The 25,176-nt window shown below is 44.6% G+C and overlaps 1 protein-coding gene and 1 long non-coding RNA gene across 4 annotated transcripts in view; one reads left to right on the plus strand and one right to left on the minus strand.

Annotated features, from left to right (window-relative positions):
* LOC139268605 (uncharacterized) overlaps positions 1-13,667 on the plus strand; it is a 41,627-nt gene extending 27,960 nt beyond the window's left edge. Inside the window, exons 2-4 of the long non-coding RNA XR_011594069.1 lie at positions 9,186-9,250; positions 12,232-12,391; positions 12,634-13,667. This is a non-coding gene — a long non-coding RNA (uncharacterized lncRNA). The remainder of the gene's footprint in view (positions 1-9,185; positions 9,251-12,231; positions 12,392-12,633) is intronic.
* hemgn (hemogen) overlaps positions 9,315-25,176 on the minus strand; it is a 70,640-nt gene continuing 54,778 nt past the window's right edge. The window contains exons 2-4 of one of the 3 annotated variants that reach the window (XM_070886966.1): positions 18,103-18,185; positions 15,675-15,916; positions 9,315-11,175 (exon numbers count right to left, since the gene is read on the minus strand). In XM_070886966.1, coding sequence (XP_070743067.1) covers positions 11,057-11,175; positions 15,675-15,916; positions 18,103-18,185 — 444 coding nt within the window. In that variant the 3' untranslated portion in view covers positions 9,315-11,056. Of the gene's footprint in view, positions 11,176-15,674; positions 15,917-18,094; positions 18,186-25,176 lie in introns of all 3 variants that reach the window. The other 2 variants (XM_070886984.1, XM_070886976.1) reach the window with 2 other exon arrangements.

Genomic DNA, 25,176 nt, shown 5'->3' on the forward strand with positions numbered 1-25,176 from the left:
ATAAGGGGCCGCCCATTTAAAACTGAGATGAGGAATTTCTTCTCAGAGGGTTGTAAATCTATGGAATTCTCTGCCCCAGAGAGAGGTGGAGGCTGGGTCATTGAATATATTTAATTGGGATATAGATAGATTTGAGCGATAAGGGAATAAAGGGTTATGGGGAGCGGGCAGGGCAGTGGAGCTGACTCCATGATCAGATCAGCCATGATCTTATCAAATGGTGGAGCAGGCTCGAGGGGCCAGGTGGCCTACTCCTGCTCCTATTTCTTATGTTTGCATGAGCCATATAAGAAGAAATTATGGCAGATGACCAAAAGCTTGGTCAAAGAGGTAGATTTTAAGGAACGTCTTAAAGGATGAAAGAGAGGTTTAGGGAGGGAGTTCCAGAGCTTAGGGCCAGGCAGCTGAGGGGGTGGGGGGCGTTGTGAGGCTGAGAGAGATGACAGAGATATGGAGGGGTGGGGCCATGGAGGGATTTGTAAGTAAACAAGGATAAGAATTTTGAAATCGAGGCGTTGCTTAACTGGGAGCCAATGTATGTCAGCGAGCACAGAGGTGATGGGTGATCGGGACTTGGTGCAAGTGAGGACATGGCCTGCCAAGTTTTGGATAACCTCAAGTTTATGTAGGGTAGAATGTGGGAGGCCAGCCAGGAGTGTGTTAGAGTAGTCAAGTCTAGAGGTAACAAAGTCAGATGAGGGTTTAGAAGCAGATGAGCTGAGGCAAGGGCGGAGATGGGCAATGTTACGGAAGTCCAATAGGCGGTTTTAGTTATGCTGTGGACATGTGGTGGGAAGATCATTTCAGGGTAGAGGTAACAAAGGCATGGATGAGGGTTTCAGCGGCGGATGAGCTGAGACAAGGGCAGAGACGGGACATTCTTGCTATTGAGTGAGTGCAGCGAATGTTCACCAGACTGATTCCTGGGATGGTAGGACTAACATATGAGGAGAGACTGGATCAGCTGGGCCTGTATTCACTGGAGTTTAGAAGAATGAGAGGGGATTTCATAGAAACATATAAAGTTCTGACGGGATTGGACAGGTTAGATGCAGGAAGAATGTTTCCGATGTTGGGGACGTCCAGAACCAGGGGTCACAGTCTAAGGATAAGGGTAAGCCATTTAGGACCGAGATGAGGAGAAACTTCTTCACTCAGAGAATTGTGAACCTGTGGAATTCTCTACCACAGAAAGTTGTTGATGCCAGTTCGTAGATATATTCAAGCGGGAGTTATATATGGCCCTTACGGCTAAAGGGATCAAGGGGTATGGAGAGAAAGCAGGAAAGGGGTACTGAGGTGAATGATCAGCCATGATCTTATTGAATGGTGGTGCAAGCTCGAAGGGCCGAATGGCCTACTCCTGCACCTATTTTCTATGTTTCTATGTTACGGAGGTGGAAATAGGTGGTCTTAGTTATGCCGCAGATATGTGGTGGGAAGCTCATTTCAGGGTCAAATATGATACCAAGGTTACGAACAGTCTGGTTCAGACTCAGACAGGTGTTAGGGAGAGGGATGGAATCAGTAACTAGGGAACAGAGTTTGTGGCAGAGACTGAAAACAATGCTTCAGTCTTCGCAATATTTAATTGGAGAAAATTTTTGCTCATCCAGAACTGGATGTCGGACAAGCAGTCTGCCAATTTAGAGGCAGTGGAGGCATTGACAGAAGTGCTGGTGAAGTAGAGCTGGGTGTCGTCGTGGTACATGTGGAAACCGATGCTGTGTTTTTGGATGATGTCACCAAGCGGCAGTAAAGGGGTTGAGAGATAGGAAGAGGCCAAGGGTAGATCCTTGGTGGACGCCAGAGGTAACGATGTGGGAGCGGGAAGAGAAGCCATTGTAGGTGATTCTCTGGCTACGATTAGATAGATAAGAATGGAACCAAGCGAATGCAGTCCCACCCAGTTGGACGACAGTGGAGAGGTGTTGGAGGAGTATGGAGTGGTCAACTGTGTCAAAGGCTGCAGACAAGTCAAGAAGGACGAGGAGGGATAGTTTACCTTTGTCACAGTCACAAAGGATGTCATTTGTGACTTTGATGAGAGCCGTTTTGGTACTGTGGCAGGGGCGGAAACCTGATTGAAGGTGTTATGTATGTAAACTTTACTAGTGTATAAGACTTGCCACCAGGGGGCGCACCTGTGGGAGACCCAAGGGTCACCTGCACACCCCGGGTAAGCAGGTATAAAAGGCAGTCCACCATGCTGCTTCCTCACTCTGGAGTTATATTAAAGAGACCAAGGTCACAACAGTTTCAGCTTACAGTATACAGTCTTGTAGAGTTATTCTGAACATAACAATTGGCAACGAGTAACAGATCACGAATTTTCACGCGGTTATGGCTGTCGTTGGTATTCTTGAGAGATTTGTTGAGGGTGATGATTGGGAAGCCTTCGTTGAGCATCTTGACCAGTACTTCGTGGCCAACAAGCTGGAAAAGACAGAAACCGCGATCAAGCGCAGGGCGATTCTCCTCACCGTTTGTGGGTCCACGATATATGGCCTCATCAAAAATCTGCTAGCACCGACAAAACCAACGGAGAAGACATATGCAGAGTTGTGCACGCTGGTTCAGGAACACCTCAAGCCGAAGGAGAGCATCTTAATGGCCAGTTATCGCTTTTACATGCACCATCGCTCCGAGGGTCAGAACATGACGAGCTATGTCGCCGACCTAAGATGCCTTACGGGACCGTGCGTATTTGCTGGATTTTTGGGGGAAATGTTGCGAGACTTTTTTGTGCTTGGAATCGGCCATGAGGCCATTCTTTGCAAACTGCTGTCTGCCGAATCCCTAGATCTGAGCAAGGCCATCACAATAGCCTCGGCTTTCATGTCCACGAACGAAAATATTAAACAGATATCTTTGCAGCATCGAAGCTCATCGGTAATTACTGTGCAAAAAGTAATACCTTCAGCAGGCAGAACTGTACATGGCAGGGCCTACGCGCCTGCAGATGCCAGACCTAGGATGACTCCGAGTCCGTTGTGGGGAGTGAATGCAAATACATTTATCATAGGTAGTCCCTCGGAATCGAGGAAGACTTGCATCCACTCCTGAAGTGAGTTATTTGGTAGCTGAACAGTCCAGTACGAGAGCCACAGACTCTGTCACGGGTGGGACAGATTGTCGTTGAGGGAAGGGGTGGATGGGACTGGTTTGCCGCACGCTCTTTCCGCTGTCTGCGCTTGATTTCTGCATGCTCGCGGCGTTGAGACTCGAGGTGCTCAGCGCCCTCTCGGATGCACTTCCTCCATTTAGGGTGGTCTTGGGCCAGGGACTGCCAGGTGTCAGTGGGGATGTTGCACTTTATCAGGGAGGCTTTGAGGGTGTCCTTGCAGCGTTTCCGCTGCCCATCTTTGGCTCGTTTGCCATGAAGGAGCTCCGAGTAGAGCACTTGCTTTGGCAGTCTCGTGTCTGACATGCGGACTATGTGGCCTGCCCAGCGGAGCTGATCGAGTGTGGTCAGTGCTTCAATGCTGGGGATGTTAGCCTGAATGAGGACACTGATGTTGGTGTGCCTGTCCTCCCAGGGGATTTGTAGGATTTTGTGGAGACATCGTTGGTGATATTTCTCCAGCAACTTGAGATGTCTACTGTACATGGTCCATGTCTCTGAGCCATACAGGAGGGCAGTTATTACTACAGCCCTGTCGACCATGAGCTTGGTGGCAGTTTTGAGGGCCTGGTCTTCAAACACACTTTTCCTCAGGTAACCGAAGGCTGCACTGGCGCATTGGAGGCGATGTTGGATCTCGTCGTCGATGCCTGCTCTTGTTGACAGGAGGTTCTCGAGAAATGGGAAGTGGTCCACGGTGTCCAAGGACAGGGCCACCCCACTGCTGGACAAGAACGGGGAAACACTCATCAAGGACACCGAGGCAGTCAGGGCCCGCTGGAAGGAGCACTTCGAAGAACTCCTCAATCGAGACTCGGCCTTTGACTCGAGTGTTCTTGATTCCATCCCGCAGCATGCTACCCGCCACCACCTCAGTGAGACCCCAACACTGCACAAGGTAGAAAAAGCCATAAGTCAGCTCAAAAACAACAAGGCTATGGGTGTGGACAGAATCCCTGCTTGAGGCATTAAAGTATGGCGGAGAAACACTGCTGGCGCGAATACATGACCTCATCTCCCTCATCTGGTGGGAGGAGAGCATGCCGGGGGATCTCAGAGATGCAATAATCGTGACCATCTTTAAAAAAGGGGACAAGTCTGACTGCGGCAACTACAGAGGAATCTCCCTGTTATCAGCCACTGGGAAAGTCGTCGCTAGAGTCCTCCTCTACCCGGAGTCACAGTGCGGATTTCGTCTCCTATGGGGCACAACGGACATGATTTTTGCAGTGCGACAGCTACAGGAAAAATGCAGGGAACAACGCCAGCCCTTATGCATGGCTTCCTTTGACCTTGCAAAGGCCTTTGACACTGTCAACCGCGAGGGTCTATGGAGTGTCCTTCCCCGTTTCGGATGCCCCAAAAGTTCGTCGCCATCCTCCGCCTGCTCCATGAGGACATGCAGGCCGTGATCCTTACCAACGGATCCATCACAGACCCAATCCACGTCCGGACCGGGATCAAACAGGGCTGCGTCATTGCACCAACCCTCTTCTCAATCTTTCTCGCCGCCATGCTCCACCATACTATCAACAAGCTCTCTGCTGGAGTGGAACTAAACTACAGAACTAGTGGGAACCTGTTCAACCTGCGCCGTCTCCAAGCCACATCCAAGACCACCCCAACCTCTGTCGTCAAGCTACAGTACGCAGATGACGCCTGCGTCTGCTCACATACAGAGGCTGCACTACAGGACAGAGTCGACGTATTTACTGAGGCGTACGAAAGCATAGGCCTTACGCTAAACATCTGTAAGACAAAGGTCCTCCACCAGCCTGCCCTCACTGCACAGCACTGCCCCCCACTCATCAAGATCCACGGCACGGCCCTGGACACCGTGGAATCCATTAACACCATGTTGGTGCTGCGGGGGTAATCATCAGGCCCATCAATGTCGATTCAAGCACTACGTGTGCAAAGGTTGCGGAACAATGGGCACCTCCAGCGACTCACCACGTGGCAGAGTTGGCAGAAGATGACTGATCCGGGGCAGATCACGCTGAACGAGTAGAGAGGCAACTCAACCCGAGGCTGAAGAGGAAGTGTATGGGGTATACGCCTTCACCACCAAAAGCCCTCCAATAATGTTGAAAGTCAAATTAAACGGCATTCCAGTTTCCATGGAATTGGACACTGGGGAGAGTAGGTCAATTATGAGCCAGAAGGCTTTTGAGAAACTGTGGGACAACAAGGCACAAGGCCAAAACTAAGCCCGGTTCACACCAAGCTGTGCACTTACACCAAAGAACTCGTACCAGTCATTGGCAGTGTGGCAGTGAAGGTATTGTACGATGGAACCGTGCATGATTTATCACTATGGATTGTACCAAGCGATGGCCCGATGCTGTTCGGCAGAAGCTGGCTCGGAAAGATCCTATGGAACTGGGACGACATCAAAGCACTGTCTTCAATGGATGACGCCTCGTGCGCCCAAGTGCTAAACAAATTCCCATCATTATTTGAGCCAAGCATTGGCAACTTCACAGGCGCCAAAGTGCAGATCCATCTAGTCCCTGATGCACGACCCGTTCATCACAAGGCCCAAGTGGTTCCATATATGATGCGAGAGAAAGTCGAGATCAAGCTGGACAGACTTCAACGAGAGAGGATCATATCACCAGTCGAGTTCAACAAGTGGACCAGTCCAATTGTTCCAGTGTTGAAAAGTGATGGGACGGTCAGAATCTGCGGGGACTACAAGGTAACAATCAACCGAGTCTCGTTACAGGACCAGTACCCACTACTCAAAGCGGATGACCTGTTCACAATGCTAGCAGGGGGGGAAGTCGTTCACCAAGCTGGATCTAACTCTGTTTACATGACACAGGAACTGGCTGAACCTTCGAAAAAATTGACGTGCATCAACACGCACAAAGGACTATTCATGTACCACTGATGCCCTTTTGGGAATCGCTCGGCTGCGGCCATCTTCCAGAGGAATATGGAGAGTCTGCTGAAATCGGTTCCGCGCACCGTGGTGTTCCAAGACAACATCCTGATCACGGGTCGCAACACCACCGAACACTTGCACAACGTGGAAGAGGTTCTAAAGCGATTGGTCAGAATGGGACTCCGGCTGAAACGCTTCAAGTGTGTTTCTTTGCCGCCAGAAGTCGAATTTCTGGGGAGAAAGATTGCGGCTGACGGCATCAGACCCACGGACTCCAAGTCGGAGGCCATCAAGAATGCACCCAGACCACAAAATGTGACGGAGCTGCGTTTGTTCCTGGGACTCCTCAACTATTTTAGTAACTTTCTACAGGATTGAGCACTTTGCTGGAACCCTTGCATTTATTGCTACGCAAGGGTGACGACTGGGTTTGGGGTAAATCTCAAGAGACAGCCTTTAATAAGGCCTGAAACCTGCTATGTTCTAACACATTACTTGGATTGTATGACCTGTGTAAACATTTAGTAATAGCTTGTGATGCATCTTCGTACAGTCGGTTGTGTGTTACAGCAAGCCAATGTGTCAGGCAAACTGCAACCGGTTGCATATGCATCCAGAAGTTTATCTAAGGCAGAAGGAGCTTACAGTATGCTTGAGAAAGAAGCATTAGCATGCATATACGAGGTTAAGAAAATGCACCAATACCTATTTGGACTCCAGTTCAAGCTCGAAACCGACCACAAACCGCTCATTTCGCTGTTATCAGAAAGCAAAGGTATTAACACCAATGCTTCATCCCACATCCAAAGATGGGCACTAACGTTACCTGCATATGATTATGTAATCCGCCACAGACCAGGCACTGAGAACTGTGTTGATGCCTTCAGTCGGCTACCATTGCCCACCACCGGGGTGGAAATGGCACAACCCGCAGACTTGCTTCTTGTAATTGATGCTTTTGAGAGCAAGACCTGGACTAGCCAGGACCCTGTGCTATCACTAGTAAAAAGCTGCGTCCTTAATGGGAGCTGGTCGGCGGTTCCCGGGGAAATGCAAGACGAAATTAAGCTGTTTTACCGAAGCAAGGATGAAATGTTCATCCATTCGGATTGTCTCCTATGGGGGAATCGTGTACTTTTGCCAAAAAAAGGCAGGGAAATGTTTATACGCAACCTGCACAGTACCCACCCAGGCATAGTCATGATGAAGGCTATCGCCAGGTCACACATTTGGTGGCCCGGCATTGACTCGGAATTGGAGTCATGCGTACACCAATGTAACACTTGCTTACAGTTGAGCAATTCACCAAATGAGGCCCCACTGAGTCTGTGATCATGGCCCTCCAAACCGTGGTCCAGGGACCACGTAGATTTCGCTGGCCCCTTTCTAGGAAAGATGTTCCTAGTAGCAGTGGACGCTTACTCTAAATGGATTGAATGTACAATAATGTCATCATGTACGTCCACTGCCACCATTGAAAGCCTCCAGGCCATATTTGCCACCCATGGTTTGCCCGACGTCCTTGTTAGTGACAATGGACCATGTTTCACCAGCTCGGAATTCAACGAGTTCCTGACCCGCAGTGGCATCAAGCATGTCAGGTCTGCCCCATTTAAACCTGCATCCAATAGTCAAGTGGAACGGGCAGTCCAAACTATGAAGCAGAGCTTGAAACGCGTGACAGACGGTTCCGTGCAGACCCGGTTATCTCGGATTCTGCTCAGCTACCGGTCGCGACCCCACTCGCTTACCGGGGTTCCTCCTGCAGAATTGTTAATGAAGAGAGCACTCAAAACCAGGCTTTCCTGAGTCCACCTGGATCTCAATGATCATGTAGAAACCTGGCGTCACCGGCATAACGTGTACCATGATCGCACGGCTGTATCACGTGACATTGAGATCAATGATCCTGTGTTTGTTCTTAATTACTGTCATGGTCCCAAATGGGTTGCTGGCATTGTTTTAGCCAAGAGGGAAATAGGGTGTTTGTTGTCAAACTTTTGAATGGACAAACGTGCAGAAAGCACTTGGATCAGACTAAACTGTGATTCATTAACAACCAAGAACAGTTTGAAGAGGACATTACCATCATTGATACACCAAAACACAGCCAACCAACAATTGACTTTGCGGTCAACCACGAGGATGAACCCACCATGCTTGACAGTCCGGTCAGACCAGCCGTGCTGTAGTGCAGCAATGAGCCGACCAACTCACCTATGCCAGGACTTCAGTTCAGGCGATCAACCCGGGAACGTAGAGCCCCTGATCGCCTCAACTTGTAAATAACTTGTATCTAAGACTTGGGTAGGTGGTGGGGGGGCGGGAGGGGAAGTGATGTTATGTATGTAAACTTTACTAGTGTGTAAAACTTGCCACCAGGGGGTGCACCTGTGGGAGACCCAAGGGTCACCTGCACACCCCGGGCAAACAGGTATAAAAGGCAGTCCACCATGCAGCTTCTTCACTCTGGAGTTACATTAAAGAGACCAAGGTCACAACAGTTTGAGCTTAAAGTATATAGTCTTGTGGAGTTATTCTGAACAGGGAGTTCCGGGAAATATGAGCATGGATTTGGGAGGCGACAACACGTTCAAGGACTTTGGAGGAAAGGGATGTTGGAGATAGGGCAGTAGTTTGCAAGGACGGAGGGGTCATGGGTTGTTTTTTTGAGATGGGTGATGACGGCAGATTTGAAGGAGAAGGGGACAGTACCTAAGGAGAGAGAACCATTAACAATGTCAGCTAACATGGGAGCCAGAAAAGAAAGTTGGGTGGTCAGCAGTTTGGTGGCAATAGGGTCAAAGGATCAGAAAGTGGGTCTCATGGGCAAGATGAGCACAGATAAGTCAGGAGGGGAGATCAGAGATAAACTGGAGAAAGATGTGAGTTCAGGGCTAGGACAGGGGGAAACCTTAGAGGAAGTTTGGTCAGGTGAGCTAGGGGAAGGAAGGAAAGTGGCACAGGCAGCTGAATGGATGGTCTCAATCTTAGAGACAAAGAATTCCACGAGCTCCTCACTTGTTGTCGGAGGTGAAGGTGGAGGAGACGGGGGAGAGAGGTTTAAGAAGACAGTTAGCAGTCGAGAATAGAAGCCAGGGTTTATCTTTGCATTCCAGAATGATGAAAGCTCTTTGATCTGAAACGTTAACTCTGATTCTCTTTCCACAGATGCTGGTTGACCTGCTGAGTGTTTCCAGCACTTTGTTTATATTTCAGCTCCTTTATTTTGACAGGTACCGTAACTCCTTCATAAATATTAATATAATCAATGAAAAAGCAGACATAATTAAAGCATGCTAAATGTAATCATAATTCTTTGTATTGTTTGATTTTGTATAAGGTACTAATGGTGAGAATCCCATTTATGATTTTTGGTTCCATAGTCATGTTAATAAATCGACTTTCACAATAGGTGTGGTACTTTTTGCAGCTGATGTACAATGTGACTGCAGTAAAGGCTTCCATTTACAGGTGTAGAATATATACCAATAAAGATATCTGCCCAGATGTTCCAAAATTACAAAGAGAAGTAGGTATGTTGTGCATATTTGATTAAGAAAAGTGTAAGTATGAAGTTTTGCTGTGGGACAATCCATTGACACACGGGGGTAAAACATTTCTTTATTTTCTGAATTATTTCTCATCTTTTGAAAGTGAGTTTTTCTTTCTTTTCATGTCCATTACACAGTACAAAAACTCACATTGTCCTAAAGCCACACCAACAACACAACTCATTTGGTGAAACTGAATTACTTCGATGGGGAATGCCTTGTAACATTTACAAAGATAACAGAGAATCTCAGTTGTCCAATTAAGTATGTACTGACAATCCTGGAATGTTACCATGGAGAGACACTCGCGGTTGCTGATAGGATTATTACACCTCACTTCCATATTTTCTGGCAAGGGAGTCACGAAGAGAATTCTACTCCCTTCCTACAGCTTTGTAATTGGGCTCTATCTAGGAAGTTGAACTGTCAATATCATTTCAAACTGTGTCATGCATCCAAGCTGATCTTACTTCCTTGAGAGGGGGAAAATCCAAAGTTTCAGGATTTATTGATGAAACAGAAATTTTTGGATAAAATCTAAAATTTGGGCATGGTTTTATTCCATAAAGGCTGTTATGCCAGACAGACATACTTGTAAATAGACGTGGGTATGGTTAGAGTAAATGTAAGTATTTCCACGTGAACCTTCCCAACAGATGAAGATTGGCTGCCAAGTACATTGGGAAAAGAGAACTATAAAGCAGAGCTGTCTGCATTTGTTATCAGTTTATCCTTCCCACTAATAATTCCAACTGGGAATTCAGGAGAAACCTCTTTATCCAGAGAGTGGTTAGAATGGAACTCGCCATCACAGGGAGTTATTGAGGTGAATTGATGCATTTAAGGGGAAACTAGATAAGTACATGAGAAGGAAAGGAACAGAAGGTTATGTTGATGGGGTTAGATGAAGTCAGGACGAGTTATCTTTGTTGACCAAACGTACCCTCAAAGGTATTAAAGGATATGGGGCATTGACGGGTATATAGAGTTAGGTCACAGATCAGCCATTGAATGGCGGAACAGGCTCGAGGGACTAAATGGCCTACTTCTTGTTCCCATGTTCCTATGATGAAGGAGGCTCGTGTGGAGCATAAACATCAGCATAAATCAGTTGGGCCGAATGGCCTGTTTCTGTGCTGTACATTCTATGTAATTTATTTGTCTGCAGAGTGAGTGTTCCTCTTGCTTTCAAAATACTGCCCTTCCCTTTGTTGGGTTTCCCTGTTCTATGCATCAAAAATGAGTGGGAGATTGTAGGGGGCAATTTTACATCCCGCCAGAATACGGCAGATTAGGTGTTGCTACATCTAGAAAAACAAAGAAACGTGTCAATGTGTATTGAAGCTCTAATGTGTTGTACCATATAGCGACAGGACACGAGTTTGCATCTGCAATAATGAGTGCTTTGGCTGTAATGATAAGGAAGAGTACTATCATCTCTCCCGTGTAATAACAATTGTCAGAGAAAATCTAAAATGCGTTGATGTTTTAAAAGTACAGAAACATTTGTTCTTCAAATGGTGCATTTTCCCTAGGCACGTCTTCTGCTTGGAGTTGGAGAGTCTCTGGTATTTCTATACCAGGTGACTTTGTTTCCCCAGCGTCATCTAGGATAAAGGAGAATAAATACAGTATGTTAATCTCATTGCCGAGGTACAGTAAAATAATCTTCTTACTGAAAAATGTTAGGTATTTCAAATGGTGTAGTTGATTCTTACAAGACAGTACTGTAAATATTCCAGGAGATATACCATTCGTTACATTGATTCCTATGGGCTAGAAATGAGCCCATTTGGGCTATGACCATTTGTTTTGGCACTAATCGCGGTGCCATTTTTGAAAAATTGGCGAAATACCGTTATATTTTTAGCTCACAAAATTTGCCAAACGGTAAATGGCAATAGCGATAGCAGTAAAATCTGGCCTTGCACAACTAAATTTGTGCACCCGAAATTAAACTACCGAACTTTAAAAAAAATACGGACCTTCTGCGCATGCACAATTCCTCCTGTCAGGGTGCGCCCACACATGTACAGTACACCCAGGGCTGAATCAGCTATTTTTGAGAGTTCATTTAAAGAGGTTGATCAACAACAGGATAATATAAAATGCAGGGTGAATTCAGCAGGAAAAGGGCCAGAAAATTCACTCCTGATGCTAATGAGGCCCTCATTTCTGCTATAGAAAGCAGATGGGGGCAGATTAATAAGAAGGGTCATTCTAAACTCCCCCCAGCCGCTTTAAGACGACTGTGGAAAGTGTGGCTGAGGAGATTTCCTCAGTGGATTCCATAAGGAGGGACTACAAGCAATGCAGAAGAAGGTGGAATGACCACTGCAGGGTTGTCAGAGTAAGTAATATTTTTATTGATGCACTCCAATTACTTATTGTAAATGTGATGCATGTTGGTATCGGTAGGCTTAGTGTTGCACCTTATTTGCCATGAATGATCATCACACATTATGAAGACTGCTTTTTGACATCTTAAAAGATATTTCTGCACTTCGATGTCTTCCCTATGAACCACCTGCAACTACCAAGACCATTAAACACAGGACTGTATTAAATGCACACAGTATGGTATAAGTGCTTTGATGATTATCTGTGTGTGCCACAAGAACAGAAGGGCCCTTTGGTAACTCTTTGTATTGTCATCTTTGCAGGCAAAGTTGTCCGAGAACTGCCGGGAGCAGCGGCGCACAGGCAGCGGTCCAGCCCAAATAATCACATTCACTGACCTTGAGCAACGTGTGGCAGGTCTCATTGGTGCCTCGCAAAGGTCAACTACCCGTGGAGGTGCTGAGCCCTTGTTTTCGAGTGAGGGTAAGTCCTGCAAAATCCATGGGCTGGGTTCGGGCAATGTGATGTACTGTCTGGGCTAGGGTTCGGACAATGTGATGTACTGTTTGTGGGCTAGGGTTCGGGCAATCTGATGCAATGTCTATCGACGACATATAATGCAGTATCGGTGGCCATTCAAATGAGCCTGCACTATGTGACCATACTCATGTCACCCTGCCCCTCCCCTGCTGCTAACCAATTGTCTGTTGTTTTCTATTCTGCAGATGAGGATTCTGAGGCATCACATCTTGCAGTGAAAGCCCCCACCTCGACCGATCCTATGGAGCTGGAGAGGACAGATATTAGCCATGCCGAGGAACCTCCACGGGAGGAGGAGGAGGACGAAGACAATGATTTAATTCGGGTGGGGGTCGGGGGGGCCCACACAGGCATCAATTACTTTAGCTGCGGCCACCAGTTCGTCAGAGGAAGTCACCACGTTCTCTGGCTTTCCGGCATCCAAGGCCCCAGGTCCAAGAGGGTTGCAGCAACAAACACCCAGGGTTGAATCCCGTATGTTATCTCTGTGGAGGCTGAGTCGGCAAAGCCAGTCTGCTGAAGGTTGGGCAGACGTACAGCTGGATTTGGCGGGACTGTCTCGGGAGAGCATCTAGATCAGCTGACAGCTCATCGAGGTCCTGGGTGGGATCTCTGGCAACATTGCCGCACTATCTACAGACATATCTATATTCAAAAGGGAGTTAGATGAAGTCCTTACTACTCGGGGGATCAAGGGTTATGGCGAGAAAGCAGGAAGGGGGTACTGAAGTTTCATGTTCAGCCATGAACTCATTGAATGGCGGTGCAGGCTAGAAGGGCTGAATGGCCTGCTCCTGCACCTATTTTCTATGTTTCTATGTTTCTATGTTTCTATGAGGGAGGACATTTCGCAGATTGTAGCTACAACAAAGCAAAACACCGAGGCTATCACTGCCATTCGACAATTGATGGTTTTGACTCTTGGCACCCGAGTCCCCAGTGTCATGCCACCCGGACTGACAGCACCAGTAAGTGATGAGGCTGAGCAACAGGCCGAGTTTCTCCAGGAGGTGTAATGACATCCCCTACTTCTCTCCCCAACAACAGCAGCGCTCTGTGTGAGTTGCTGCAAAACATCTTGGACCCAATGTGGGCAAGGGCAAGGGCAACAATCGATGGGGGGGTGGTTTAGGTGGCTGCAGCTAAAGGATATTTGGTACAGGATTTGTTCTTTTGTTCTTTTGGTGTTATAAAAGTTTACAAAAGTTTTACCATTGCTGTTTACGTAAAAATTTTATTGAAGTTACTAAATTAAAGTTTCCAAACTTTCATTAATGTAAAAATGTTTAATAAATTTAATAATGTTTTATAAATAGTTTTTTCACCTTAACCATTCTTGTGCAATGTCTCATTTGCAGAATAAGCGGGGGAATAGTCAACATGGTGGGATAGAGTGGGCAGTCAACAATGAAACGTGCCGTTCAGCCTTCATGCAAAGCATTGAATTATGAGCTGCTGACATAAAGCTTTTGCAGTGGCAAAAGCTCCATGAAGCCTCTCCTGTGGTGGTGAGAGTGGTGGCATGGGTTCGTCGACAGGCTCCTCCCCCCCTCTCTCCTGAGGTGGTCCTGCAGTCCCCAGTGGCAAATCCTGTCCCCTCATGATGGCTAAGTTGTGTAGCATGCAGAACAGCACAATGAACTCAGAGATCTGCTGAGGGGAGTATTGCAGGCAGCCTCCAGAGTGGTCCAGGCATCGGAAGCGCTGCTTCAGCACTCCAATTGTCTATTCGACGACATTGCTTGTGGCTATATGGCTGTCATTGTAGCAATGTTCGGCTTCTGTCTGAGGGTTGCAGAGGGGGAGTCATAAGCCAAGTGGCGAGGCTGTAACCTTTGTCCCCCAGCATCCAGCTCTGGCCTTGTGGCTGATGCTCAAACAGGTATGAGACACTGCTCTCACGCAAAATGAAAGTATCATGGATGCTCCCTGGAAATTGGGCATTCACTGCCATGATGCGCTGAGTATGGTCACACACGATCTGTACGTTCAGCGAGTGGAATCCCTTTCGATTTCGGTAAACCTCTGGATCATCTAAAGGTGCTTGCAGGGCGACATGTGTGTAGTCAATGGCAGCCGGTACCTTGGGGAAGCCAGCAATTTGTGCAAAACCTATAACCCTCATTCCATGCCTCCCTGGTCAATGGGAACTTTATGAAGTCCATCCTGCGTGCATACAGTGCAGTAGTCACCTGGCGAATGCAGCGATGTGCTGCAAGATGGAGCATATGTCCCCTGCTGATGCCTGAAAGGAGCTGGAGACATAGAAGGCAAGAGCCGCAGTCACCTTCACCTCGACAGGCAGTTCAGTCCTCTTCCAGCTTGTAGGCTGTACGTTTGCCTTTATGAGCTGGCATATCTCTGTAACCACCTCTTTTTGAAAGCGCAGCCTTCTAACGCACTGTGCCTCAGACAGGTGCAGGTATGAGCACTGTTCCCTGTAAACTCGTTGGGGGTAAGGCCTCCTCCCCATATGTCTGCGAGCTCTTTGATTACGCTCATAATGCTCTTGAATAAGCCGCCTTCCAGCTCTGCTGCATAGAAAAAGCAGCCAGCAATAATGGCAGAGATAGTATAGCCCCCATTCTTTTAAATGTCCTTAAAAACAAAGTATAAACTCACAAAAAAACTCAATGTGTAAAACGCAGCCTTCCCTCCAAATCCTTTTATGCACTGAACTCTTGCTCCATTTTTCAAGATGGCGCCATTATTGCCGGGTGCGTGGTGAGTCTGACCTGGTAAGACATGATTTTTTTGGGGCCGGGTTTTTGGGCGGGTGGCAAAAATGGCGATATCGGCGAATTTTGCAAAAACGGCAATAGCGGAGCGTTGCACGACGATTGATGTCATTAAAAAAAAGGGCGGACGATAATTTTTATCGTGGGCGCAAAATCAGTGACAAAACTTGCAAAATGGAGATACATTTTTTTACCACCAAAAGCACACTTTTTCCGCCCAATAATGGCAGTAAAACGGGCATAAACCTGCCGAATTTCTAGTCCTATAAGTTTTATTCTGTAAAGTTTAGTCAATGATCCTAAAGAGTCCACAGACCTGTAAGTACTAAGAGGCATTCACATTTTGCATAGTGAATTACTCTTGACGTTCAGTGACTGTTGTTCTATCAGACTAATTATGCTGAGTGTAGTTTATGCAGGCCCTGGAATAAATTAGACTGAATCTTTGGCACTAAGCTGAGCAACTCATAACTGGCCATGTTGAGTACCTGTGGAAGTAGTGGCAGTCTCTTCAGTTATTGAAAGCTTTGCACTTTCCACCAGAAGTGCAGGCCTCTCATTTTCAGGATCAGGATGAACTGGTTTGTCTTTGACATCCTCTTTGACTTCTTGCGGAGGCCCTGGATCTGGACCAGGTTCGGGCTCAGTCTCGGGTTCAGGATTTTTAGTATGCTTTCTACTTGTTCCACTTGCCTTTCCCTTTCTTCCACATTTACTCTTTGATTCCTCCCTGTGAATCAATGTGATATAAAATACAAAAGGGCATTTTTACTTTTTATTCTGAAGCTGGTGAAATTTTGATGGTAAACAGTGCATAGATAAAGATAGATTTATTTTAAAACAATCATGAGTAAAGACTTGTTACCATCAATTGGAAAAGATTTTAGGAGGTCTTTTGTTTTAAAATGCTGAGATTACATGGGGAATAGAAATCTTCAGGTTAACGAGAAATTCTGTGAAAGCAAAATCTTAGTAAAATGGGGCACTAAAACATGAAACAAATATCTCAATATTCAGACAGAAAGGCCTGCACCCATGTCCCAGATGTTGGACAATGCAACAGATTAACTTTGTAACTTTACCAGACACAAGGTTGAAAGTTATTTGACTTAAATTAAGTTCATTAATTAATAAACAAAACAGGATTGATTGCTTTAAACTAATTCTTGCTCCAAAAATATCCCAGATAAAAACACTCCCCAAGGATTGACCATACAAGATAATAAATGTTAAGTGTTTGGAGATCTTTCCAACCTTTTGGCATAATTCACGCTCTGTAGTGAAGCTTATAATTGGGAATGGAATGGGTAATAAAAACATAATCAATGCACATGGGGAAAAATGCAAACAAAATAAAATAAGTATTTACTAAGAGAAAATGTCTCTGGTTTGTAATGTGTACATTTCATTGTGTAATGTATTTGACTCTACTATATCACTAATCACTAAAAGTTGCAATGCAGGTTAATAAAGCCATAAAAAAGGAAACCAAGCACTAGGGTTTATTTCTAGAGGGATAGATTTGGAAAAAGAGAGAAGTTGTGCTAAACTTGTATTGAACCTTGGTTAGACCACACTTCTGGTTGCCATATTATAAAAAGGATATAGAGGCACTGATGAAGGCGCAAAAAGATTTACAAGGATGATAGGTTGTATCTATCAGGAAAGGATGAACAGGCTGAATCTCTTATGAAGAGACCTTTAAAATTATGAAAGGTTTTGATAGAGTAGACACAGAGAGTGTTTCCACTTGTGGGGAAGAGCACAACTCGAGGCCATCAATTTAAGATAGTCAACAAGATATCAAATATGGAATTCAGAAGAAACATCTTTACCCAGAGAGTGGTTAGGATGTGGAACTCACTACCACAGAGAGTAGTTAAGGTGAATAGTATAGATGCATTTAAGGGGGAGCTAGATAAGCATGTGGGGTTGAAGGGAATAAAGGGTTATGCTGATAGGGTGAGATGAGGAAGGATGGGAGGAGGCTTGAGTGGAGCATAAACACCGGCATGGGCTGAATGGCCTGTTTCTGTGCTGTATATTCTATGTAATATGATGTTGTTGTAGACTTTGGGATTACAAAAGTGTTTAAGGGTCCTTCATACTTTTATCTATATTGCCAGGATATGTAATATTCCTTTTCTGGTTACTTTAGAAAAAAAGTTAACCAGTCATGATTTGAACTATTTTCACAGTCTGTAATGTGTCAGGGAAAATATATCAAAATATTAAATTGGATAGGCACTATCACTACCTTTTAATGGAATATCTTCACAATTCTTTTGAATGAATTACAGCATGTTTTCTACAAGTGAAAATATGTCATATATAAATTAACTCTTAAAAATTGCTGAAAAAAAAGATGTAAATATTTTTGTGGAACCACAGCTCTTGAAAATCAGCAAGAGACGACTTTAAAAAACTATAGCTTACAAAAAGCATTAACATTATTTTTAAAGCAGTGTGCTTTAAATTTGCTTTTATAGCTTGCATACACAAACCTGGACCTAGAATCCAAGTCTGTGTATTCAGAGGCCTCATCTTCTGTTTGTGAGTCCATCCCTATATACCACCAACTGGTTCTGTTACTAGCCTTCCTTTAAAGTGGAAGGCTACTCGCATGCATTGTTTGGAGACAAAAAAAATGCATTTTTCACTCTCCTTTCATTATTCTGAACAATAGAAACAGCCAAGAGACCAGCATAACTAATTTTTTTACCACGGCAAATTCATCTGTGAATCCCACCAGTGCCAAGTTAGGACCAGTCTTGGGTTGTGAACTTCAGGAATTGGCTGAAATTCATTTTACATGAGATGCTTAAAGCCATCAGAGTGTGTAAACTTCCATCCCATTAACTTGGGATGGCTGTGAATCATCTTTCCTTACAGTTATATCACATCTTACTTAATCACCCACTGTGAAGTTTTCTTCTCTTGTGCTTCCAGCTTCCTTTTCCTGAGCTGTTCACGGTCTCGCAACCGACGTGGAAGAACTCCTAGTGGCAAAAGAAATAAACTTTTCATGCATTGTAAATTCTCTTGTTCACATAACCTCTGATTTAATATGCTGTATTTTTCTCAAATATATTCTTACATTTATAGAACTGGAACTCATGAAGTAAGAAATTACCCAATGCAATTATGTTATCATGCTAGCTTACCACTACAAATCCAATAATCTACCTTATCCTTTATGAAACTTCATATTTATGCTTGATTTTATACAGTTCTGTGTGTATTTTTCTGATGTCTATTGCAAATTAGAATTGCTAATGCTTCAATACACCTGTGAAATCCTGTTTTCTCGAAGCTGAATATAATTCCTTTGTTATTACCATGTTCCATTCAACATATGTATGAAGAAAAGTAGCATGTGACCAGAATGTGAGATCCCAAAGAAAGAGGAATATGTCTGTTCCACAGAAAGAAAGAAAGACTTGCATTTATATAGAGCCGTTCATGACCTCAGAACGTCGAAAAGCGCTTTATGGCCAATGAAGTATTTTTGAAGTATAGTCACTGTTGTAATGTAGGAAACGTGGCAGCAAATTTATGCACAACAAGCTCCCACAAACAGCAATGTGATAATGACCAGATAATCTGTTTTAGCGATATTGATTGAGGGGAAAACATTTTCCAGGACACTGGGGATAACTCCCCTGCTCTTCTTCAAAATAGTACCATAGGATCTTTTACATCACCCTGAGAGGACAGACGGTGCATCGGTTTAACGTCTTATCCAAAAGACAGCACTGCAGTTTCAGCCTAGATTTTTGTGCTTAAGTCTCTGGAGTGGAGCTTGAACCCACAACCTTCTGACTCAGAGAGTGCTACCCATGAGTGCAGGGAAATGAGAGAAACAATATGGATATCTTTAAGAATATGTAGATATTTAGATGTCTCATTGGTTGTTCCAAATGATAAGTTTGCATTTAATTTCAAACATCTTCAGTAAAAATGGATCTTAAACTGATTACCACGGAAGAATTGCCTTTTTCTGTTAGAAATCAGCTTAACAACTGTAAAGCATAAATATGATTCCTTAAGGAAGGCAATGAAGTCTGAAATGTTATCGCAGAGCTCAAATCAAAGACTTGATTGAGTTATGTCTCAATACTTAATACTCTACCACCTGCAAGGCACAAGTCAGGAGTGTGATGGAATACTCTCCACTAGCCTGGATGGATGCAGCACCAACACTCAAGAGGCTCGACACTATCCAGGACAAAGCAGTCCGCTTGATCGGCATCCCATACACCACCTTAAACATTTACTCCCTGCACCACCGGCACACCGTGGCTGCAGCGTGTACCATCTACATGATGCATTGCAGCAACTTGCCAAGGTATCTTCGGCAGCACCTCCCAACCGTGACCTCTACCACCTATAAGGACAAGGGCAGCAGGCGCCTGGAACACCACCAACTCCAAGTTCCCCTCCAAGTCATACACCTTTCTGACTTGGACATATATTGCCGTTCCTTCATCGTCACTGGGTCAAAATCCTGGAACTCCTTACCTAACAGCAATATGGGAGCTTCTTCACCACAGGGACTGCGGCGGTTCAAGAAGGCAGCTCATCACCTTTTCAAAGGGGCAACTAGGGATGGGCAATAAATGCAGGCCTTGCCAGCGATGCTCACATCCCTAGAGTGAATTAAAAAAACATAGATGTGCAAGAGCTCAGAGGGCTGTGGATGCTGAGTCTCTGAGTATATTCAAGGCTGGGATATATATTTTTGGAGTTTAAGGGAATTTAGGGATATGGAGTTCGGGTGGGAAAGTGGAGTTGAGGTCAATGATCAGCCATGATCTTATTGAATGGCAGAGCAGGCTCGAGCGGCCATATGGGCTATTCCTGCTCCTATGTTCTTAAGAGCTCAAGCAAAATTGCATGTTCACCTCGATTTTAAACCAATAGAATAGGGGTTATTAAAGTCCCACTATTCTCTGGTCACAAGCTGACCTGCTCCCAGATTTCCTACAATGCTATTCTGCAATCATCTGTAAAAACAAACGCAAGAGCAGACCCAACGGGGAACGACTCTGTTGGTGTTTGTCCCCCGACCCCGTGACCTTGGTTGTAATTGGGAACTCACCGCGCTGGGAAATCACAGGTACTCAGTGGAGCAGCTGCACCACCAGCCTGCTTGTAAATGCTGAACTGAATTAACACAGATCAGACCAAACGCACTACAATACTGCACTTAAACCCACCTTCCCATAGGATTACTCCCCGCATCCAACGTCACTGCAGTTTGAACTTAATGCACTTTACATATAATTTTACACCACAGAATCGGGCAATTCGGCCTTACTGTTCCACTACCACCTTCTCAAGGGCAATTAGGGATGGGCAATAAATTCTGGCCTTGCCAGCAACGTCCACATCCCGAGAATTAATAAATAAAGTTAATTGTAAAAGATGTGAAGTTCTGCCAATTAGCCGCTGGTGTAGTAGTTCCACCTGCTGCCTCCCTGGCCTCTGAAATGTGATTATCTAACAGTAGTTTTAGGACACAGAACGAGGGCCTTCCTGTAACGCTGGATACTGAGTACTGCGTACGGTTCTGGTCGCCATAATATAAAAAGGATACAGAGGCACTGGAGAGGATGCAGAGAAGATTTACAATGATGATACCGGAAATATGAGAGTATACAGGAAGAACAGGCTGGGTCTCTTTTCTCTTTAAAAAAAGGCTGAGGGATGACTTAATAGAGGTCTTTAAAATTATGAAAGGTCTTGATACAGAGAGAATGTTTCCACTTGTGGGGAAGAGCATAACTAGAGGCCATCAATATAAGATAGTCGCCAAGAAATCCAATGGAAAATTGTGAGAATGTGGAGTGGTTGAAGCAAATATTATAAATGCATTTAAGGAGAGGATAGGCAAGCAAATGAGGGAGAAGGGAATAGAGGATAGATTTCGATGGGGAAAGACGGGAGGAGGCTCGAGTGGAGCATAAACGCCAGCATGGTTGGACTGCATGGCCTGTTTTTGTGCCATATATCCTATGTAATCCTATGATATGAGGGACATCATACATAAAGCAAAATCAACACGCCCTATTCCTCTGCAGCTCCAAAGCTCACCCTCTTACAGAGACACTGTATAACTTGGCACCAGCACCATCCCAGAGGTGTACACTACCAAAAGGGGATCAAGGATCCCTTTGGCATGTGTCTGGAATTCGCCATGGCAACCTTTCAGTTATGGAAAAGGACTGACTCAGACTTTAAGGTGTTCAAGGCCTACTGGTTTTCTCTTGCATTTGTTAACACTGATCACTTGGTGGGGGTGAATTTTCTCGGTGCTTCTCCCACTCTGCCACCATAACTTCGGGAGAATAAACGCGTTAACTTGCACAAATGGGGTTTCCGCCGAAGATATGATAGCGGAGTGGGTGAAGCTCCAAGGAAATTTACCTCCACCCCTGCCACGTTTTCCATCAATGGTTCCTGTGTGACAATCAACCAAAAAGGCCTAGCTGGTGCTGGTGATGAAAATTCCACATCCAACCATAATAAGAACCAATGGAGTGCCCATCAGAGAAAGAAAGAATTACATTTCTATCACACTTTTCACAACCTCAGGATGTCCCAAAGCACTTTACAGCCAATGAAGTATTTTTTTGAAATGTAGCCACTATTGTAATGTAAGAAATGGGCCAGACAATTTGAGCACAGCAAGGTCCCACAAACAGCAATGTGTTAAATGACCAAATAATCTGTTTTAGTGATGTTGATTGAGAGATAAATATTGACCAGAACATCAAGGAGAACTCTCTTGCTCTTCTTCTTTTATGTCCACCTGAGATAGCAGACAGGGCCTCGGATTAACATCTCATTCTAAAGGCGGCTCCTCTGACAGTACAGCACTCCCTCAATAGCACACTGGAGTCCAGCCTAGATTTTTGTGCTCATGTCTCTGGAGTGGTACTATGAACCCACAACCTTTTGACTCAGAGCCGAGTATGCTACCCACTGAGCCACAACATAGCTCATGGTGTTAACCAGCACCACATTAACTCTGCAGTTGGCACCATTATGGTCTGAACCCGCACCATAGCCGATGCAATCAACTCCACTTCACCAGGAACCTAGGTGGGGTGATACTAGCACGAAACAAAATATGGGTGTGGCGACACTTTTGAAGCTGACTTTTTAGATAATTGCCACAACGTGCTACTGGTGGCATGAGGCCAGATCCTTCAACATCTTTTACATGTGCCTTGTAATTGTCCAACAAGCACCATATGAAAATTATTTTGCTTAGAAAAAGTTTTACAAAAATAATATATTTATCGAAAAATATTCCTTGGTATCATTATATATGATCTCTGGAATATGCATAAATTCCTCTTTGAATAAAATTATATTTTGTTCACGTTAATAGGATCCCAATTTTAACCCTGGCAGATCCAGGGAATTCCAGGTTCCCTTAGACAAGCATTTTTAAAGTTTTCAGTCCATGTAGAAATTTCATGGACAGTTTCAATATAACGGTGGCGTAAGAGCCAAGTTGCGCCTTTTTTCCCCCAAGGAAGTTGGCACATAACTGTTTATGCTGAAACATCGCTACGTGTGAATTTCCTCGCTTATTTGCATTGCTCCCGAGTTAGCTCTGCTGGAACCCCACTTGGTTATTTAAAAGAGCCCTGTCCCCATGTAATAGATCAGAGAACATGCGGTTCCTGCATTTGCACCACTTCTGAACGGGCATGAGCCTACACCCAAAATGTTACAGGCAGCAGGACCTGAAGAAGGGAGATGGGAACAGGGTGGTAAAATGTGAGAAAATAATTCTAATCGTGAGGAGTAAATATCGACAGACTGGTTGAGCCGAATGCGCTGTTTCCCTGTTGTAACTTCAATGTCTTTCAATGTAAGTGACTATTTCTAGTGTTTTCCAACAATTCTTTAAAATTTCCTGCACTGTATTTTCTCTATCTTTGAACGTTTTCTTATGGCACCAGAATCTGTTACATTGAAATATTGTGTATATTTCTGGGCACCACATTTTAGGCAGGATGTCAAGGCCTTGAAGAGGTTGCAGAGGAGGTTTATCAGGATGATACCACGGATGAGGGACTTCAGTTATGTGAAGAGATTGGAGAAGCTGAGATTGTTCTCTTTAGAGCAGAGAAGATTAAGGGGAGACCAAATAAATGTATTCAAAATTCTCAGGGGTTTTGATAGAGCAGTAGGGAGAAATTGTTTCTTCTGGGAAGTGGGTCGCTAACTAGATTTACAATAATTGGCAAAAGGGGAAATGAGGTGAAATTTCTTCACACAGGGTTGTTAAGATCTGGAGCGCACTACCTGAAAGGGTGGTGGAATCAAATTTTATAGGAACTTTCAAAAGGCAATTGAACATGTACTTGCAGGGTTATGAGGAAAAAGCTGGGGTGTGAGACTAATTGGATAGCTCTTTTAAAGAGCCGACACAGGCACAATGGGCCAAATAGCCTCTTTCTGTTCTGTAAGATTCTATGATTCTACAGTAAAAAGAGAAAATCTTTTACAATTGCATACACGCTGTGCATAATGTGCATCAATGCTGGTGTGACGGCTTCAAAACTTTAAATTTCATGACATTGATAAGATAAAGAAGGACCTAAAGCAGGAAGGTGGCACATCTTCCACGCTTTCCTCGCGTCCTGCATCTTTATGCTGATTTTCGCTTGTTTTATGGAAGCTTTTACACTGACATATGCTAATAAAATTCTTAGGAAATTTCAGCGTAACTTGTGGTCAGCAAGATCAGTGTAAACAGTGATGTAAACTTTGGAGAAATTCCAGCTCATTTAATGGACGGGACATAATTCACGGCAAGTCAAATTGGATACGGCAGTGGAGGTATCATCCTTTGCGGTCAAGATGGCATTTTTTTTTTCAATACGTACTTTATGTTCTTCCATTGGTATTTTACACCTTTATTATGGCTATAAGGATGTTGCTAGAGATGTGAAAAGTGACCTTTTCTGTTGTTTTCCACATTAATTGTAACGGAGGGAAATCAAATGTTAAAAAGAGAACACGATTAAACTCCCTTCAGTATAACCTCCCAGAATAGTTGACATTTAGTTGTTCTCACATAAACCACTGGGGTCACAGAGAAACTGATGAAGGACAGCCAGTTTAAAGTGCAGAAATATGTGCAATTTGATAGTAAACAGCAACAGTACAGAACAGACAGTGCACTGTAATAGTACAGAACAAAGGAATAGCACACAGCAATAAATACCGAAAACAAACACAGCAGACAACAATAATACAGAATAGAATCATAGAATAGTACAGCACAGAAGGAAGCCATTCAACTCATCGAGTCTGCGGCAGCTCTTTCAAAGAGCAATCCAGTTAGTCCCACTCCCCCAGCTCTTTCCCCGTATCCCTGCAATTTTTTCTCCTTCAAATACAGCAATAATAAGGCAGAGCAACATCTGTATGCTTGCAATGTAAAATTGTAGATGCCCGATTGAAGATACGTAGAATTAATTATTTAGAATATTTATATGCATGACTGCAGTTCAGTAGTCAACAACAAAATCCCAAAACTTACATTTATATAGCGCCTTTAACATAGTAAAACGTCCTCCCAAGGTGCTTCACAGGAGCATTATCAAACAAAATGTGACACTGTTCCACATAAGGAGATATCAGAACAGAAAGAAGTAGGTTTTTAGGAGCTTCTTAAAGGAGGTGAGGGAGCTGAAAAGGCGGCGAGGTTTAGGGAGGGAGTTTCAGAGCTTAGGACTTAGGCAGCGGAAGGTATGGCCAGCAATGGTGGAGCAATGAAAATCAGGGATGTGCAAGAGGTCAGAATTGGAGGAATGCAGAGATCTCGGAGGGATGTACGGCTGGAGGAGGTTACAAAGGGGGTGAGCAGGCAATGGATGTTGGGAAGCCCAGAGGCTGCATGCCAGCACAAATTGAAGGCTGCTAGCAGCAAGGTTCAGTGCAAGGGGTGGGGTGTTGCAAGGC

Source organism: Pristiophorus japonicus, chromosome 1 (genome assembly GCF_044704955.1).
Source record: "Pristiophorus japonicus isolate sPriJap1 chromosome 1, sPriJap1.hap1, whole genome shotgun sequence".
NCBI lineage: Eukaryota > Metazoa > Chordata > Chondrichthyes > Pristiophoridae > Pristiophorus > Pristiophorus japonicus.